The sequence below is a fragment of the Patagioenas fasciata genome, chromosome 6 (assembly GCF_037038585.1).
Source record: "Patagioenas fasciata isolate bPatFas1 chromosome 6, bPatFas1.hap1, whole genome shotgun sequence".
Classification (NCBI taxonomy): Eukaryota; Metazoa; Chordata; class Aves; order Columbiformes; family Columbidae; genus Patagioenas; species Patagioenas fasciata.
In genome coordinates this window covers 19,852,937-19,872,255 of record NC_092525.1, presented here as the reverse complement: position 1 = coordinate 19,872,255, position 19,319 = coordinate 19,852,937, and the positions used below count along the sequence as shown (strand labels likewise).

Below are 19,319 nucleotides of genomic sequence, written 5' to 3'. Positions count from 1 at the left end.
TACATCGAATACCGTAGTTTTCTCGCTACCTTTACTGGGCTGGTTTAAGTCTTCAGACATGCGAAGACTGAACTTTTGAGGCCTCTGAGTACAACTGGAATGCGTCTGCTAGTTGTCTCGAACAGGCTTCCCCACCTACCTTTTTTTGTTTGGCATGTTTAATGTTTTGTTAGGAGAAGAAAACCTTTTTCAGGCAAGAGTCATATTGCACTGCGGTACTAAGACAATGGGTTTGGGCAGGCAGGAATTTCATAGACTTTGGGTCAAAGGCAATAATAATAAAAAGCTGTGTGTTGTAAATATTAGGAACTTGGGATTTGCACAGTTGGGTGGATGGAACAGACCCTGACATGTTTTGGTTTGTGCATATGCAATTAAAGAGCTGTTGAATAGGTGAAATGAGTAGAATGCAGACAGGGTATGTAAAATAGAGCACACCCAGACTTACTTGGCCCTGTGGTTTAAAACTAATCTGCCTGAGAGATCTGTGTAGTAACTGAGTGACAACAGGTGCAGCTCTTCTAACACTGCTGGGATCTCAACCCACTGCTCTCTGAGGCTTTTTAGCAAACACTTAACATGGGCAACATCTCATACATTTTATATGTTTCAAGACTAAATGACTAGGTGTCACATTTTTTCTCCTGTTACTGAAGAAGTATTCTCTTAGGACAAATTATCCTCTTCTTTTCCCATTCACCCCAAAGTTGCCAAATATACCAGGCAGGCAGAGACATTGCTGTGACAGATACGGATAACAGTGGTATATGTGGATCTAATAATGTGGTTTTATTTCAAAGGTCATGTACTAATGTACGAGGCATTAACCATAATGAAGCAGAGAATAATCGTGTTTCCTTTTGCTCTGTGATAACCTTTGCTGTATTTCAGGCTCTTGCAGTACCAGTGCCCAGTTCTGCTTAATACAAAGCTTGGATGCTGGGAGTATGTGTCTCAATTTTTTTGTCTGGAGCATTTTTGCAAAAACCACAGTCAGATCTGTGACTGTGTTAGAGTGGTGAATTGCTCATTTCTTTTAAAAAACCCTCGAGACTGTGGGGTGCATAAATTGGGAGGACACTGACAGCTTGGTCCAGATGTAAGCATGTGGAGAAGTTCGCTTGAGCAGAACCTAAGCCCTGGTTTTCTATTTGAATTCAAAAATCTGTTTTAAATTTGAAGCTTGCAGAAGAAAAGAAGAAACATGTTTGATGCTTGACAGTCACACTCCATTGTTTCAGGTCTCCCTCTTGCCTTCTGAACGTCATACAGCTTTCTTGGTTCTTGAGTATTCTTTGTAGCTTTAAATAAATAACGCAACAGAGCACAGAAAGTTACTTTAGCCTGCTGCATGCTGTTTCTTTTGGGACCTGACTAAACGCTATTCCAGCACCTGTAGGACTTTGCTTTTTGCAGCAGGTGGACTTGATGTCAGTTCATCGCCACTGCATCACTCTTGTGGAAGTGTTCAATTGAGCATGTTTTGTGATTAAACTGTTACACTATTAATAATACCTGCAAAATTAGTTATCTTAATGAGTTTTAATTAATTCGTGAGCAGTTAGGATGAATCAAGCAGATCCACTTGCTTTGGAATCAAGAGCAAAGCTTCCATTCACTTGAGGGTAGTTAAAACAGGGTTCTCTGCCAGTAAAGCTGGAGACTGACTCATTTTCCAGTCTAACTAGTATTGTACCAGCCCTCTTGAATGGGAGGTCACATATAAATGCCTTATGGGGTTATTTTTCAGCGAAAAAAATGCTTCTTATACTAACTGTCTTTGTTAGTAGGCCTGTTATATTAGTCTATACTCGTAACTAGGATGACTTCCAGAGACTGCTGTAGTTATGGAATCCTCCCCCTTCCCCCCCAACTGTATTTTGTTGTCAAAAATAGCAAATGTTCTCCCAGGCAGTGCAGAACTTTTGCAGATTTGGGGGTCGTGTCCTTGCTTTATCCCTTTTGGAGTGTGAGAGTTGGTGTCAGCAAAGAACAGAACAGAGTGTAAAGCTCTGGCAACTCTTAAGTAGGTATGGAGAAGTTTTTTGTGACGTGATCTTTTAGATACATTTTGATGGAGATAACTAAGTACAATATTTCCCATTTTTTATTGATTTTATCTGATCTCTTTCTCTCCAAGAAGTACAACAGTGTGAGATAATACTCAGAATGGGTAGACAATGCGGGAAGAGCCATATATCAACTGACCTTGAACACCAGATTTACTTTTGCCACTAATCTAGTTGCCCTGGATGTTTTTGAAGGTTAGTGGGGGCAAACAGTTGCTTCCAGACAGCATTTTGGAAATTAGCAGTGTGTGTTCAACCACTACAGACTCCTTGAACCTCCTGGTTTTCTTATGAGGACATAACTGCTGGTGGGATTTTCAGAGTGCTGAGATTCTGATCATACAAGACTTCAGCACATCCACAGTCAGTCCTTAGCAAGAGATGTGCAAAAACTCAGAGCTAGACAGTAGTAGAAAGGATTGTGTAATATGTTGTGCCCAGCCAAATCTCTTTTGTAATGAATGTGGCAAAGATTTTTTCTTTTTGAGGCTGTTGTATGCAAGAAAATCCTATAGTTCCTTGTAGACTAGAATTTGTAAGAAATGCTGAGCATAATCATGTTCCTGTTGGAAATCTGGTTTAATAAAATAAGTTTTCCATGCAAAAGAGAAGGGCAATCTTTCATGTCATTGTATGGGGAGTACGCTTGAGGAAAACAGTCTTCAATTTAATGGTATTTCAGCCTAGCTAAATCTAGTCTGTGCTGCTGAGGGGTCTGCACCATCACGTTTGTTTAAGTGCTGTATTAGACCAGGGAACTGGGAGAGGACTGTTGCCTAAGTGATCACCTGTTAACTCAGCACCTTTGGAACCCAGTTGATCCTGGTAGTGAAGTATGAGAAACATTTACTTCTATCCCTCTGGTTCATCCAGCTTTAGCTAGTGCTAGTCTGGTGTTTATGGCCAAATAATTGAGGCAATACTGCCAAATAGTTTGGAAAACATTTAGGAGTTGCTGTGAAATACAAAATCTTCTATAGTTGAGACTTTGTTTGTTGAAGTAGTGATTTGGTTCCATAGCTTCCACTTTTCCATAATGTCTTTCTAGATACTGTTTTTCCAAGTTGAGTGTCCCACTGTCACTTTCTTAGAGTGATACTCTGGAGGAGAATTTCTGAGCAGTTACCCGTAAAGCTAATATGTGTATATGCACTTGGTATTCAAAGCTGAAAAACCAGGAACAAATTACTCTTTCTACATGTACATACAGCTCTCTAGGACGTAAAAATTGAGCAGCGGAGTAAGTGTTAGAGGACCTCATCTAGTAAGTGGTAGGAATTGGAGCTGAACACAACCAGGTTCTTTTGAAGAATGTACTGAAGTTAATCTGTCATTGCGGGCATCTAAAAGTTTTTCTTGAGCTATTATCTAAGAGACCAGAATGCCTTTCTACAGTGTAATACATTCTCTTAGATATTAAGGATTTGTATGAAGCTCTGTTGTTCAACTAAACATGTAATTTTTACATGACAATTGAGTAGGAGCAAGGGTGGAATAAGCAGCTGAGATCCCAGATAAGCGTAACTACTTAGGCTGCATTTACAAGGGTTTTAAGGTTCTCATGGGCATGAAAATAAAAACCTACCAACATAATGGGTTAATGTTTTAGCTCAGATTTGAGGTTGGTCTTATCAGAAGCTTCCACGTACAGATCTGCCACTTAATTCATTTGGGAAGAATTCTCAGTCTGTGCAGTGCTCCCAGCCCCACTGCCGTTTCATATGAGAGGATGTTCAGTCCAGCCATATCCATACCCTTATGCTGGAATTCAGTGGATTGGCAAGGGCTGCTCTGTCCCTGTTCCCACTGTCTCAGTGGGACTATATGTGTAATGTGGTGTTCCGTGGAGTGTTCAAAACATGCTCTTTGGAGTCCAGCAAGGCTGCTCCACTTCTTCTTTGGGTAAGCACAGAGACTCAGGAGCTGCTTTGTGATCTTTGCAAGTGAGGAGCTGTGACATTTTGCTCTCAGCCTTAGAGCAGTTCTAAGGGTGTGGCAATAGTTCATAACATCGATCTAATTAGAAAAATACACGTTCGGTTCTCATGATAATTTGTCATTATTTGGTATTTACCATATTTGGGAACACTTGATGCATTATTGTTTCAATCTTTATGTCTAAATTTTTCCTGAAGTGATGAAATGATGTTTACTTCAAATACTCTGTCTTTTTCCTTTTAATGAGAAGTTTGAGCTGATTTGAGGTAAATGTTTATTTTTTCCCAGTATTTTCTTCACGGGAATTTATTTATTCACCCAGTTTTTGTCAAAGGTCCTAATTAGATTTATGTGCTAGTCTTTTAAATCCTTGGTAATTGGAACTTTTTGTCATTGCTGTAGTTACAGGTCATGTGCTTTGCTGTTGTCAAATAACACATTGAATTGTAATTGCCTGATCTAAAACTCTTGAAAAAAAAAAAAAAAAAAAAAAAAAAAAAAAAAGGGGTCAGGGGGTGTTCAAAATTGTTTAAAGAGTAACCCTGAAATAATCTCCACACTATTTCTAAGGATATAAATAGCTATCTTTGTTTCTTTTTTTTTCCCTCAAATGTGTAATATTAATAAATTCTCTTGTTATAAAGGTGCATTTTTTGCTCTTTGTGACAGTAGGATTGTGAATGAACATCACCAGTCCTTTGCTTGTAAAAACATGGTCACTCCAAAAGAACAGAAGGAAATGAAGGACAGTGCGTTTAAAATATAAATTTCTGTCCTGTGTGAGAAGATGGCAGTATGGGCAATCCATATAATCATCCAGTCTGCTCAGTGTCACGTAAGAGGATGGACACTGAGATCAGAGCCTTTACCTGTCCCACCTGCTAAGAATCCTGCCCTTGCTTGTCCATCCTTGGTTTTCCATCTGTGTGGAAAGGTTCTTCCTCATCTTATTTGACTTTATTGTGTGTACAGGATCAGTGTCTAGAAGCCTTCGCTTTGATTTGTACGTAGTAAATAAAAATAGCTTTTCTGTTTGCTGATTTCTTTGCTAGTTTCTATTACTGTGTTTTAATGGTAACGTCACATGTGATGCTGCATTGTCACACTGAAGTTCAGGATTAACTTATCAGGAATTAGACTGAAAAGAATAATTTCATATCGCACTCAGTTGTTTCATGGCTGATGCTGTTTCAGCATGTCGCTGAATTGTCATCGGCTTCTGCTGAAACAGACTTCATGACAGCGGTACCTGAACGTGTACTGTGCAGAAGTTCTATTGGATGTGGTCTTCCTTGTACATATTCACCTGATAAAGGCATTTTGTACCTGCAGTGCCATTTAAACTAATTATCAGTGCATATATAATCTCCCATAGTTGTAATTTAGCTTGAACATAAGTAATAAAATGTTTTTCTGAGGACATACAGTGTGTAAAACATTGCTATTTAGGTACAACCTGGAAAAGCAGGAATCTTCCTCTGAGCTGCTTGCTGAGGAGCTGTTCTGTTCATGCTGTGCTGTCTTCTTGGCATATACATGGCCTGTTATTTGACTGATTTATGCAATGAAGTGGCCAGACCATGGGCTGTTTCAGCAGAGAAGAATCTTAAACATAAGGTCCTTTTAAGGTATCTCAGGATATGCACTCCAAACAGTAACCAATTTTTTTTGATGTTGGCATTATGCTTGGAATTTTTGACCAGTGAATGAACAGATCATTTTGCACAAGCTTCTTTCTAGTCACACATTGAAAACCAAATGTGTTTGTTTGCCTGATTCTATGCCCATGTTGTCTCTTTTCTAGGTCCCTCTGTACAGTAGTGTGCAAGTGGACGTACACTTCGGATGGCGGTTGGGATGACAGTTTCTGGAAAATGATTGGTTTGGAAGATTTGGTGAAGGATGAGTACGAAAAAATAGGTATATCAGCAGGTTGTTTCATTATGTACACATAAAGTTATGTATATATAAAAGAGATACACATATAAAAAGATATATGCATATAAGTAGATCTTTTGCTGTGTTTTTGTGAATGTCAGCAGAAATGTCAGCAGGACTTGATAAAGCTTCAGATGAGTTGATAACAAGGCTGGATGCCCATAGGTAACAGCTTTCCTGAATACGCTTTTTACTTGATACTCTCTTGAAAAACTGTTTAAATGATGTATCTTCTACCCTTCTGAAAGGCCTAACTAGCCTTTCAGTACTGCTTAGACTCAACAATAGAGGAGTAAATGGGATCCTCAGCAAATGATTACATGAAGGAAGCACCTGATATGGGTATATTTGATGGTAGGCTATGAAAAATAGCCACAACATAATAATTTATAGCTGTTACTGATAGCGTGTTTTGTGACTTGTACCAATCTCCCTTATAGTAATTTTTTTTAAAAAGTGCTACTTCTGCTTTTTTATTATCTTCATACTTTTTTTTTTTACTCTCTTAGAGCCTAAGTTTAATTAGAATGGTAGCCTTTCTAATAGCAAATCCTACAGCAGATACTCATTAAAAGTCCATAATGTTAATATACCAGAAAATTTCCAGGATAACTATATTAGACTTTCCCTGTTAAGTTAATGGACTTTTAATGGATGTCCTAAGCAGACATGTCATTAACAAGAATATTACCAGGCATGAATTAAAGTATGCTCATTCATCAAAGTTAATTATCTGAAATTTCTTTTGATTTTTTTTTTTTCCCATGTCTAGCGCTCTGGACAAGTTTGTACAGCAGTTTAAATGCAAAAACATGAAATGGCGTAGGAAGAACTGTAGTGAAGTGAAATGTAATGAAATCTCTAAACTTTTCTGACTATCACAAAATAGGCTATAAGTCATTTTCAGGTTAACAGAAAATTGTACTTAAAAGCTTCCTTTAATAGATTTCAGCTTTTCTCCCTGCAACTGAAACTGCTTATGCAAAAGTATAGAACTTACTAGGAGTATTAGGCTTTCAGCTTCCTGAGGTTTTAGTTTGAATACAATTCTTACAGCATTTATCACATGTGGCTTTTAGCAAATCTTCAAGTTAACATGAGACTTGCAATAAATACATGTTTTTACCAGAAAAGCGAAGATCTTGGCAGCTGGTAGTCTCATGGAAGAGTATTTTTAAAATAAATAATTTATGAAGTGTAAGCTAAGGCTTTAATACAATATTTATGCAATGCACTTCAAGGACAGTGCGAAGCAATTTGCCATTTTAAGAAACAAAACATGCATGTTTTAAATGATAAAGTAGCCATTAATAAAAAGGGCCTTTTGTTGTGCTGGAAGCCTCATAAAACTAATCTATATGTGGCTCAACATTTAGCAAGACAAAAATCATTAGTTTCTAATATCAGGCTTACATTTTTGTTGAAACATAATGCTTACAAAATGAATCAGGAAATGAACTTCAGTTGATAGGTGGTTCTTGCAAGACAAAAATGTTTCCCTGAGTTAATGGAGAGTGTCTGGTTCCCTGGGCAATTGGCGTTGATTTTTGAGAAACGAACTGTACAATACCTGGGTGCATCTCAACTGGAATTGGAGGAGCAGAAGCTGAGCTCCAGAATTGCACCGAACTGTAGGCTTGAAGCTTCTAAAGAGCTTTTTCTCACCTTGAGAAAACCTTTGATTTTCAGATTCATGGGCTGATTACCTTAGGTGTAGTTTTGTATAATAATGCAGAAACCTGGCCTTAGGTAGAATATATGCTTCTTTTCATGGTCATTTGTCTGACCTTGCCTTTTTTAAGAAGGATAGAGTTACATGCGTTATATTTAGCTGTGTGATAAAATCACAAAATGCAGGAGAGTGACCTTCATTCATTCAAACCAGGTAGCAACTACTCCTTCATTCCTTTGAGTTTACCTTCTAAACTGCACCTGTTGAAGCCTCTTGGAAGAGCTTAAGCTTCAGGAGGAGACAAAAAGGCACCAAAACAAATCACCTCACTCCCTGCCCAGAAGCTACTCGACAGTGCTGAGCTCTCTGCTGTGTGCTGTGAAAGTGCTTTAATCTTATCAGTGTCCCTATACATGGGAAAATGGGAAGGGTAGTGTTGCTCCAATGAAACTTGGAGGGGGGGGGCTTCCTTGTTTTAATGAGCGGTCAGCGTTGTTGTACTTGGGAAGAGCACTCTGAATAAGCGCAACTTTGTTTGAATTAATCAGAACAGTGTAAATCCACCTACCAGGAAAGTGCCATTCAGCCACTCGAGCAGCATTGGTCAAACTGCAGCTGGAATGTTTTTTTTCTAGTGGTAGACTCAGTCCTACCAGCTCCCAAGCTGCTGGTGTTGGCGACCGGGCACCATCGCTGCATGGACCTCCTCCTGGGAGCCTGCAAATGCTATGCTGAGCCCAGCGAACACAGGATTGCTCCTTGCACAAGCTCAACTCAAGCTATATTTGCAAGATTGCTTCAGGGTGCTGACCTATAATTTAGCAGTTTCAGCTGCTGTTAACTTCAGCACATTATACAAAAGGAAGGCAATTTGTTTAAGTAACTCATATGGACAAACAGTCAGTGTGCGCCAGGAAGCACATTGTAGTGTGCTAGAGCTGACAGAAAAGAATTTGAAGCAGGAGACTTAGCTGGCTTGCAGATTAAGGAACTCGAAACTGCCAGATAACCGAGGTAGGAGTAGGTTGAAGGGAGATTGTACATGGTCAAAAACTCCTAAAATGAAAACAAAACCAAAAACTGAACAAGTCTGAAATAATTCTACTGGAATTTCCTTTTCTGCTCTCAAGCTTGTCCAAGTCCGTGTATGTCTGCTCAAGGTTTGTTTAGCTCAAATACAGGGATGTATTTTAATGCCTGCACGTTCCCCTTTAAAGAGAGATAAGAGTATTTTTCTCACATATCTCTCCTGAGAGATTAACAGGCTCCGAATCATCGTTTCTTTCTAAACAAAACATCTTAAGATAAAATTAGTAAGATTTTCTTACTGTAGCAAAAGTAAATATCTAGTTCACCAGTTTATAATAGTTAGAAAAGCTATGTGGTGTGTGGTTTGTTGTTTGGTTTTTTTCTTAATGTCTGGTGAAATCATTATTGTTTCTAATCAGAGGGAACTACAGATGTGTAGTTATGATTAGACTTTTTTTTTGAAGTACCTTTCACTTTCATGACACTGGAAATATTTACCGAAATTACCTGAAAACAACTTCTTTAATACACATGTTTCTTTATTCTGATAAATACACTTCTAAACATCACTTTTAAAATGTCTTGTCCTTTAAAAAGATATTTACTGTAATCAGAGTGGTGCTTGTGGTTCCAGGTAGTATGCTTCTTTTAGTTTCAGTTTAACGTATGACCTTATTGATAAGGGAGACCCTCACATATGACCTTTAGGATCTTCCACAAACCCTTTGCACATCAGGGTGTGGGTTCACATATGAAAATTCCCAGGCCTTTGACATTTCACATTTCTCAGAGTAGACTAACCTTTCAGGGAATCCACTTAATAAGTTATTCGTGGTCCCTTCTGTACATCATGAATTTACTGATCGTGTTTGTGAAGCTAAAGAGTGTTATCTGGAGATACTACAAAATTTATTGATGCCATTAATTTGCCCACCAGAAGAGTAGAAGATGGCTTGTATTCAAAACCACTATGAAAGTGTTGTGTACTATAGGCATTAGCATTTATCTACTGTGGTGAAAGCACGTGATGAGTATCTCTTTGTGGTATTATAAAACTTACAAAGTCATTAACAATTCCGTTAAAATTTCATGTACTATAGACCTCTTAGGGTACTGGAGCATATAGTCCATTTGGAGGAAAATGCTTGATAAATTTTCACCACAGCCCTCTACTTCAGGGGCTACTTAAGGGACCAAATAATGATTTTTTTTATTGAATGGTAATATTTTGTTCCAGGTCTTTTTTTGTTTCAAGATGGTATCTTTGTCTGAGAGAGCATTGCAGGTACTGCAGAATATGTTTCATTGTTCTTGTAGATTGTGTGTTGAAGACTAAACTATCTTTTTTAAAGGGATGTTTTTCACCTTCTTTCTTCTGTTGTGGAGCAGCACACTGATTTTTAATTAAGTATTTTTATGAAAAGCATGCTTAATGCTTGGAAATGTAGCCCTTCAACATGATGAGAATTTCATAAACCCATTTCCCATCTTTTCCTGACTAGGAATTTACAACCACATGCTCAAAAGTGAATAAATACACAGCTCACACATGTGGGATCATTGTGAACACCTGAGGCAAAGCTGGGAAGAGTATTTGGATTGTTTAAATCTCACAAGTTTTGTGGAAATTCAATGCTTGCGTGAACTTTGAGTGCTTGAAATTAATATGCTAATGAATATAACTCTTGCATGGACAGATTGTGATAGCAGTAGATAGGGTTTTGTAGACAACCATCGTCAACAATCCTGTTCACAAAATGATAAACTTTCTTAAACCACCCACTGGTCCTTATTCGTCTCTTTACCTAAATCCCACTCTGGATGTTTTACCCACTCATTCTTCTTAGCCACCTTCAGGAAGAATGCTTCCTATTTTCCACAGATTGCCTCAATCCATCTCCAGTATGTATATATGTGTGTGTGTGTGTGTGTGTGTGTGTATGTATATGTATATATATTTATTTATTTATTTAAAATTTTGACACTTTTTTTCCACTTATGTATGGTTTGACATGACTCTACAATGCATTTATGGTTAATGGTATTTACTGCATACAGCAGTATGATAGTGTCACCCTCCCTGTCCCAGCACTCTGACTGTAGGTAGGGTACTGCCCTGGCACTTTGCTCTCTCTTGTCTGTAACTCTTCCCTTAATTCCAGGATTTTGGGGACTGGAAGCTTTGTGTTTTCGTATACCTGGTCCCTTGTGAATGCCATTTTTGAATGCTCTGAAAAGAAGGATCTGTAGAATTTTAAGATTGGATGTTCTTTTCTAATGCTTTTTCATTTGTAGTACTTATTAGTAAATTAGTAACAAAGAAAACTGTGTATGATTGGGGACTTTGACGAGATAGCTGTGACTCTCTTGCCTGGTATCTGCCATCATTCTTACTGTGCTGGGTTTTCACACGTAGGTGCAGCTCTGTGTTCCCTTAGGTATTCAAACAAGCGACAAAACAGCAGGCTGCTTATTCCTGAACGTGTTATTATATGAATGGTTATATTCTTGCATCTGCCAGTGTCTACTTCCACGTACAAAACTAGTAAAGATAATGGCATTGTGTACCTCACTTGTTACACTCGAATATTGTATTTTATCAGAAGTAGTCAATTTTAATGCTTGGAAATTCTACTCATTTACTTACATTTAGGCTGAAGATGGCAGATTTGGTCAAATGTTAACTTACACTACAGCAGTTGTGAGGGGAATGGTCAATCCATTAGTTCTGCCAGTTTTCTATCTCTTCCAAGGTCTTTGATGCCAGATGCTCTGGAGTATATTAGGGATTTCCTTGAAGGCTGAGAGAAAGGGGTGACAATTTTTTTTTTTCAGGTCAACTTGTAGGTGCCAGTTCTTCATAGAGCTTGGTTGTAAAAACAAGCTTTAAGCACCATACTTTGCAAATCATAGAGAGTAATAAGTAAAGGGATTCTTCTAAATATGGAGCCCCTTTATCTGTCTTGCTTTGGTCTTTTGCTATCCCAAATAAATTACAACGTGTTACAATTTCAAACAACATTAAAAGGATGTATTAGAGGATATTTACACTTACATGCTGTCAAATCCATGGAATTTACAACTGAAGAGTGTTCCAAATATGTTAATATTTTTCTGTCTTCCTGTCATTTCAGTCTGTCCAAGAGCTCTGTAACTGAAACTGGCACAACGCTAAGAGGTTTTAGGTGTCTCCTTGCTCAGAGCTTGAGGCATTATTTCATACTATATGATTCAGCAGTAAGAAGTTAGAAACATTTTTTTCTCAGAAAAGCCACCCGTTCACGTGATTTCTTTTTTATTTTATATTTTTTCCGTCTTGAGATCACTTAATAACAGGAATAGTTGAGGTTAGAAGGGATCTCTGGAAATGATCTAGTCCAACTCCCCCTGCTCAAAGCAGGGTTACCTACAGCAGGTTGCTCAGGGCTGTGTCCAGTTGAGTTTTGATTATTTCCAAGGGTGGAGACTCCAAAACCTGCCTGGGCAGCCTGTTGCAGTATCTTTACCACCTTTCTCCAGTAAAGCCATTTTTCCTTTTGTTTACATGTAGTTTCCTGTGTGTCAGTTTGTGCATGTTGCCCCTTGTACTGTTACTGAGTGCCACTAAGAAGAGTCTTGCTCCATCATCTTTACTCTCTCCCATCAGATATTTGTATATACACCTCCAAACCTTCTCTTTGCTGGGCTTAAAGTCTCCGGTCTCTCCTTGTGTGACATACCTGTCATCTTCGGGGTCCTTCTATAGACTTGCTCCAATATGTCCATGTTTCTCCTGTACTGGGGAGCCCAGTATAAATCACAGCACTTCACATGTGGCCTCCTGAGTAGGGAGCAAGGGTGACCTCCCTTGGCTTGCTGGTGGCACTTGTCCTAACACAGCCCAGGAGGCTGCTGGCTGCTTGTACTGCAAGGGCTCAGTGCTAGCTCATGATCAAAATGGTGCCCACCACACCTCCCAGTCCTTTTCTGCCAAGCCGCTTTTCAGTTACACCCAGCGTGTCCTGGTGCTTGGGGTCCTTCCACCTTACGTGCAGAACTTTGCTTTTCCCTTTTTGAATTTCACGAGTGTCGTGTTGGCTGATTTCTTCGGCCTGAGATATTCTTTCTCTTTCCAATAACTGTTCTTTAGTAGGCTACACTCGGGTAGCTCAGATTTCTTCGCAGTGTGTGCAGGGTGACATTTTCCATTCCTCCTCCACTGCGGGGAAGGGAACCATCATTCACCCTGCTTATCACCAGACTGAGTCCTGCTGGCAGATGGTACCTTTCCATTTCTTCTTCCTCCCTGCTGCAAGAAGTGGGGAGAATTGTGTGGTATTCTTTCATCCTCAGGCTCTGTCATGGATTGGATCAACTAATACTAAAAGCTTAGAGCTTTCAAAAAATAAGAGTTATAAAATTCCCACTGTCCGCTTCTAGAGTTCTGATCTCACGCTCTGTCTGGGGAATCGCATTTTCTTCTACTCTAGCAATATTGTGGACTTGTGAACTTTCTCTCTAGAATGAAAATGAGGAGCTTTTTCTTTGAATTTCTGTTTTTAATAGTCATAGGAGAAGCTTTGAGCAGACTTTGAGCCTGTTGTGGTTGTTTAGTATTTAAACTTCTCAAATATTATCCCTTCTTATTTTTTCCGTATACAGTTCTTAGAAAATAAATAAAGCATTTCTCAGAATAGTTCTGGGTCATTTCTTCTTTTTACCTGACTGTTCCTCTCCCTGGTAGTGATTTGTTTATCGACTTTGCTATTTCCTTTGCTGGGATCACTTTTAAAATAGAGATGACTACTTTATGAATCACAATTCTCAAAACCAGAACGGCTATTTCAAATTATTTGCCAACTTCCTCCAAGTCAGAGGCCATTGGACTCCCTAAAATTAGTGTTTAAATACTTTGAAGTGTATCTTAGAACCAATCTTGATTTTATAATTTCCTGTGATGGAGAGCCCACTTCAGACTTAAAGGTTGTTGATTGTTAGTTCCTGTCATTTCTCAAAATTAATGAAGTAATTAAAAATACACTTTATTTTTCATCTGAACTTTAACTTCCTACTCCTGTCTGGCAGACTGCAGTGACATGCTTGACCTGTACACACTGGAATTATTTTCTACATTAAAGGAAAACACTGAACTGCTTGAGGTTTTTCACCAAAACCCTTATGTGAATTGTCATCTTTCTCAATCCTTGTAATTGCTTTGCTGACTCATTTCTGAAGCCTTTATAATGCATCAGTATCTTCCCAGTCACAATATTAGAACAGAATACTGTCTAAACTTGGTGGGAATAAGATTGTGCAGGTATCTGAAGCTCAGCTGAAAGATTCAAAAGCATCCTTTCAGCAGCTGATCAGGTTGTTTTTGGTCTGTCATTTCTTTCGGTTTTGAAAAAGCATGATTTGTTTCTTCAAAGAGGCGTTGCTATCATATGAATTATGAAAAAACATCCAGTAATAAGGAACATTCTGTTAAGTAGTAATCCGTAATTAATACAGACTAGATTGCCTGTACAGTCTTAGTGATGTACTGTACCAAACCGAAGTCTGATTGCTCCCAGCTCTGAAAGTACAGCAATAGTCACGTCATCTACGTGGATGATCTTTTATTTAGAGACGCTATTGGGAATATGGTAAAGTTCCAGAAATGTGAATTATCAGCCTATTGAAATTACTGGTTGCAAGCAAAAATCTGAGATCAGGTAACTGAGTATGGACGCAAATACATTGCATCTAGTTACTTACAAAGACATCCAAATACATGTGTACATAAGCGCAGTCAGTAGTGAACCAGGCATTACAAGAGGGCTTCATTCTGCACTAGTTTACTGAAAATCTAGTAATGAAAACTCAGTCACGTCCATCAATGTACATGCCTAATGATCCAATGATGCTGAATGCTTTTTTCTTTTTCTTTTGACCTTTAACCAGGAAAGCTTATTATTTATACATGAAGTAGCTCTCTTTCATTTAGACAAGGAAGCAGTAGTCTTTGTTGAAGTAGGTACCTATGGTCTGCAGACCAATTTACTTTTCAGCTTAATGAATCAGGATCTGCCTGCACACAGGTTACTTGCTTTTGCCAGTATTTAGCAACCTAATATGTCTGCCTTAAGTAATTACATGCTAGGTAGTTGAGATGTAGTTCAGCCAAAAGCAGGAACTGTATGGGAGAGTGGGATGGAAAGGACCCAATTTAGATTCGCCTCAAGCTACTGTGGCAGCTCGGAGAGACAGAGATGAATTTTGAACTGAAGAAAGCCGAAGTGATTTTGTTTAACCAACTGTTTTTCTCACTTTTAAGTAAGCTGGCCTATAATATCACAATTTGTTTTGGTTTTCCTGAATGAAAATGTTGAAGTTTTTAACTGCCAAGCAGGAAACTTTATGGAGGTGATTTCCCGGTTAAAAAAAGCCCTGAATCTGACTGTTTAACACCCTTTAACCACTATGCATTCAGTCCTAAGAAAAAATTAATATTATAATTTTATAGTCCACATCATTATCCTGCTTCCTTCTCAGTGCTACTTTTGCTAGTCAGCTGGGTTAAAAATTGTAGAACAATCACCGATACGTATCTCAGTTAAATGTGTTGTGTGTAATTGAAAGAGGTATTTGGTGATGTATTGTGGGTGAGATAGGGTTGACACAATGTGTCAGAAGAGTTATAATATTATTTATTCAGATTCCTTGCATATCTCAGATGCTTGGCATTGTGGGGATTATTAGAAGACACAAAAACTGGAGATTGTCTAGAAGCTTTGTAATGAACAAAGCATCGAGGGGGAAAATCCCTTACATTGTTTATTACAACATCCATTTGGACTGAGAGTGCTTCTTTTGACTAAGGTCTTGTTTCCTTTGATGCTTATTTATCATCATTTTGTCTTCAATGCATGTTATGTATTACTTATTAAACAGGATATTTTTTGTGTGTATTGTTTTTAAAATTAAAAAGCATTTAGATTGCTCAGTTTGGGGGAGGCTGTAAAATGAAGACAGGATGGACCGTTTGGTTGGGTTTCTTTCAGAGACTGCTGGGATTTCAAGAATGGATTGATAAACCCAAGTTCAAGTTTGCTTGTGTCAAGTTAGTGAAGAAAAGGGACATCTCCTTTTGATTTGCTACCCATGTAGTTTTATGCACTTACACAACCAGATACAAGCCCATGTGAAGTGCAGCCAGGTTCTGCACGATGGATGAAAAGCTGTTCTCAGTGAGTATGTCAGAGCTGAGTCAGCTGGGCCTCCTGCTGCGCTCCGCTTTTGTTGCTTTTAAAAAGGTCTGTGTCCTAATGTACCTAGTTCTGTTAAATATTAGTAAGACAGTACAGTGAATTTTGATTACTAGAGTTGACTGAAGATGTATTGTCTGCCTTGTGTATTGCATCTGGTAAATAACTGGTTTCTGTGGTAACCGTCTAAAAAGGTAGAGGGTCATTGGTACCACATAAATTCTTTAAACAAGACTTGATCATAGCAAATTCTAACATTAGTCTTCGAAGAAGGATAAAAGAGGAGGAAGAGATTCAGACAGCTTTTTCCTTTTGTAAACTCACTACTTTATAGGGGAAAAAATAGCTAGAAATAGCCTGTCTCGTACAAAATGAAAAGGTTGTGGATTAAGGCATTGCATTAGTGAACCAGCTGGATGAATGTGAAACAGAAAGTTCTCCAGCTTCAGCCATTATGGGTTTGTTTGGTTAAGTCTAATTTTGGAAGTCATTATGGCAAAGGTAAATGACTTGCACAGGAGACTACTGTAAACAAAAGACTGGATACATTTACTTTGGCAGGAGCCTTGAGAAGACTCAGTCCTTTCAGTGCCGCTTTTCTGCAGCCCCTCTACGACTCAGCACCCGCCTTGCTGCACAGGCGGCTCCCGCTTCCCTCTCTCCCTGACAGCCTCTTTCCCCTGACAAGTAGGATTTCAGGGGGGCAATACCTGCTGATGAAATGCTGCTCTATAGTTGTAGAATACCTTTATTTTAATAGTAGCTGTCCCTTGACTTCTAAAGCTGCTGTGTTTTGCTCAAGAATCTGTTCACTCTCTTCCAGTCTAGTACTGGAGTATAATGTTTCACATTCTCTACTCTTCAATTGTGGCTCCTCTTTGGTTGCGTTTTGTGCTTTTAATTTTATCATTTAATAGCTTTATACTTACACATTCTAAGCATATTCTTGCTTAGCTGAGTTTTCTAGTCTTTCAGTGAAGAGTAAAGCATGAGAACTACAATTCCCCTTCCAGGTCTCTACCCTTCAGTCATGGCTCTGCCTGTTCCACTCCTCCTTACACTTGCATGGGCTGGGAGGCAGTTTCCATGATGACAGAAAGAGTGCCCATGCAGAGCTTTCATCTTCCCTTTTACAAAGCTCCTTGTGAACATACCGAGTGGCTGTAGCAGAGGTTTCACTGATTTCTAAAGCTGGGAGGATGAAGTCAAGGGACAGAGTTGGTATTTTCTCCTTACTTTAGTCCCCTGGTGGCACCTCTCTTCTACAGTCCCTGGCTGTTGAGTGACCCGGGAGACCCCCTGTCACAGGTGACTTCTGGCTGCTGTCATTTGCTAGATGGCTGGGAAATAGTTCCAGTCAAGGAGCAACTGTTTAACTTGACTCCTAAAACAGATGGAGCATACTCTACTGTTAGTTAATTTCTTTTTTTTTTTTTTTTTTAATATGAGGTTTTTATGCTTCATCTTCAAATCACAAGAAACCCATCCCTGCATGTTCTCACACGCTTTATGCCCATGGAGGATACAATGCTGCTCATCGTTCTGATATTTAACTAGTACCAAAGGAATATATAGGGTCATTTTCTACTGCTGCCATAGAAGAAAGGATTATCTTTATCTCTGAAATTGCTCCCTTAGTGCTCATTAGCTAAAAATACAGTAACTGAGAAGCTAATAGGAAAACATTCTTTCTAATAGTAGCCCTGATCCTAAATGGAGTTTAACCACATAATAATTACACACTAGAATGTTTGACCAGTATGACTGATATAAGCAAGCCAACCATGGAACTGAGTGCCTGGGAAGAGATTTTATTTCAGATTAATTTAATGTCATTCTGTACATACAAGGTATTTGTATGCTTTCAGGTCAGGTGGCTGATTCTGAAGAAAAAGCTGCGGTTTTAGCTGCCTGAACTCTTTTGAACTTCCTTCCACCTGCAGGGTCTTTGAATGTCAGGAGAAGCAGACAATTTTGTTTCAACAGTATTATTCTCTGATGTCTTAAAAAACCAGAAAGGTAATACAGACGTTGTCTTAAAGATAAACTTGTTGGGGAAAAGATGCAAGAGATACATCTCTTGATAAAGCTAGCACAGTGTTTTGACTTTACACTAAGAATTAATAAAATATAGATCTTTTCCTGTGACGAGTTAGTCTAATATCATTACTTCCTCTGTATAAGCTACTGGAGTGATGGAAATGATGAGTTTTGATTACTGCCCCAAACTAAGCCCAGTCAAGTGAAAAAGTTTTGGCTATACATACTTAAATTTCCAGTCTGAGATTCAGCCTAGCATTTCAGAGGCAGCGGTGTGGCTGTCAGTAGAATAGAAACTCTTGGAAAAACGAATCTGGAGAAGCTGTGTGTGCCATCTGATCACAGGGTGCTCTGTGCACTGTGTCCTGCAGCGAGTGGACACCTTCCTTAAGTGAAGAACCAACATGATTTACACCAAAGCCAACGATCTAAGTGATATGTCAAACTGAAGACCTGTTTTCCGCCCATGAATTTAATATAATAACCTTCTTTTCATCTAACACTAAGACAGTACAACTGTATTCTTAGAAGATTATGCTCGAGTGTTAATTAGTGTGTTCCTGATGTGATACTCTATTCCTCTTAATCTCTATTGTGGAGGATGTTTTACTTCCTTTTTACACAGCAGAATGTGCTTTAGGTATAACATTCTCAATTGACTTGCCTGTGAAAAAAGTTTTGTATTATTTTAAAAAGGAAATTTGTCAACTCTGCCCAGAAGATTTGTTGAACTGAGTAAATGCTACAGATAGGTACTATTAAGTGAGCACAAAGTCTTGGACTTAAAGCCATGGTATTGACAGGGAGCTCCCGCTGTGCCTTTTACTGCCTCTCACCCGGTGAATCTTTAGATAAATAGGAAAATTTGTGTGGTTCCCAGAGCTGTCAGGCTCTGTGGTTATACTCAGCAGCCAGAGATGAGGCTGTTGGGCACTGTCCTTAAATTCTGAAAGTTTAATGAATCTAGATTTGTTTTTCTGAGCTCTGAGCAATCTTGAGCACTGTAATATAATTATTGAAACAACCTCTTTTTGCTAGACAAAATTCAACATGCATTATGGTAGCAGAGACCAGAGCAGACAGGAGCTGCCACCAGGCTCCCTGGGGACAGGACTGTGAGGGAAGGGTGGCAGTGCTTGTGTTTGGGGTGACCGTAATGTTCTTCATACTTCATAAAGCCAGTGAAGGCTGAAAAACAGATTGTTTAAGCCTCCGAGGAAATACAGCTGCAACAGGATGAATTTGCTGCTTAAGCCACTTTCTCTTTCTGAATTTCTGTTACTATGGCCACCTTATTCCTAGTAGAAGCTGCTGGAAAGGGTGGAAGTGGGAATAAAAATTGGCGCCTGCCTTGTGCAACAGGTGCAGTTTGCAGTTGTGAGCGTGGCCTGAGCTGACTTCTTCACA

The 19,319-nt window shown here is 38.9% G+C and overlaps 1 protein-coding gene across 23 annotated transcripts in view; it reads left to right on the top strand.

Moving 5' to 3' along the window:
- FGGY (FGGY carbohydrate kinase domain containing) overlaps positions 1–19,319 on the top strand; it is a 309,381-nt gene that overhangs the window by 216,345 nt on the left and 73,717 nt on the right. For all 23 annotated transcript variants that reach the window (XM_071810167.1, XM_071810160.1, XM_071810159.1 and 20 more), the window contains one exon: positions 5,812–5,927. In XM_071810167.1, the coding sequence (XP_071666268.1) occupies positions 5,812–5,927 (116 nt within the window). The remainder of the gene's footprint in view (positions 1–5,811; positions 5,928–19,319) is intronic.